General features: G+C 32.6%; 1 protein-coding gene across 1 annotated transcript in view; it reads left to right on the forward strand.

Moving 5' to 3' along the window:
- Positions 1-901: 901 nt before the first annotated feature.
- The window catches only part of NAEGRDRAFT_76539 (uncharacterized protein), a gene marked incomplete at both ends in the record, with an annotated part of 1,674 nt that continues 1,454 nt past the window's right edge, over positions 902-1,121 (forward strand). Inside the window, one exon of the mRNA XM_002668497.1 lies at positions 902-1,103. Coding sequence (XP_002668543.1) covers positions 902-1,103 — 202 coding nt within the window. The remainder of the gene's footprint in view (positions 1,104-1,121) is intronic.

A 1,121-nucleotide genomic window follows, 5' to 3' on the forward strand; every position in this document is an offset into this window, starting at 1 on the left:
GTGGCTCGACGATGCTTAACTTCTCAATCGGACGGGATGAGGTGCATTCATCGTGATATGGCCGTAGCCATCAATTACGTTAATAAATTGAATATAAGGCTAACATCATCAATACGGTTAATATTAGCACCTCCTAATTGAGATTTTAAACACACTTGAACAATTTCTGAAACACCAACTCTCAATTGAGCATTATTTCCATAGCAGTTTGCAAGCATCCAAGATGAGGTAACACTTTGAAGTTTAGTATTGCCTTTGAAATTGCGTAACATGTAGTAGTTAGAAATTTAAAATTAGGCTTACAAGTTGATACATTTTTGATTTTGATGAAGGAAATTTAATGAAAATCATGAATAAACAAAAGAAAACGACAAAAAACAACAAAACAACCCTCCTAATCAATAAATTGTCTTTTTCAACAGTATCGTTCTGTTTCAATAACATTACTCCTCACCTTGATCATTCCAAAGTAACTAGTTCTCCAGTTTTAGAATTCCATGTAGTTTTTTTTCGTTTTGGTGGTTCCAAAAGTTACAATGAGTTCCCAACTAATTATTTTAAGCAACACGATCAGGACCGTTAAATGAGAATATTGTAAACTAATATCCTCCCTTATCCATATCAAATTGTGTTGTTGAGTTCTATTCGATAGTTAGATGATACTGAGGTGTTACCATTCCTCTTACTGACTTCTCAATAAGGTTGTTCCACATTGTTCAACCAATTCAATTCTCAGAAAACCATTGAACTCTATTAAACTCCATTGTAAATATTGTAATCTTACACAGTAAAATTTCTATAAATTCAAATTGACTATTCTTTATGATAAAAAACAACACAAAAAAAACAATATTCAATATTGGATTGTATCTGAAAACTCCTCAACAAACTTTATATCAAAATGACTCAACAAACTCACGAAGAATTATTCAATGAAAACATGTGTGGAAGTGGTTTGGCATTCAAGAAGGTAGTTCGTGAATTATTCAACAATCGTATTGTTCCTGCAACCAAGAATCTTCAACAAGTCAATTCAAAGATGATCATCTTGTTGGATTGGGCTTCTCTTGCTGCATTGCCAACTGAAACCAAATACAAGTATGGTGATAGATTGCTGAAGA

Source organism: Naegleria gruberi (genome assembly GCF_000004985.1).
Source record: "Naegleria gruberi genomic scaffold NAEGRscaffold_188, whole genome shotgun sequence".
Lineage (NCBI taxonomy): Eukaryota > Heterolobosea > Eutetramitea > Acrasida > Naegleriidae > Naegleria > Naegleria gruberi.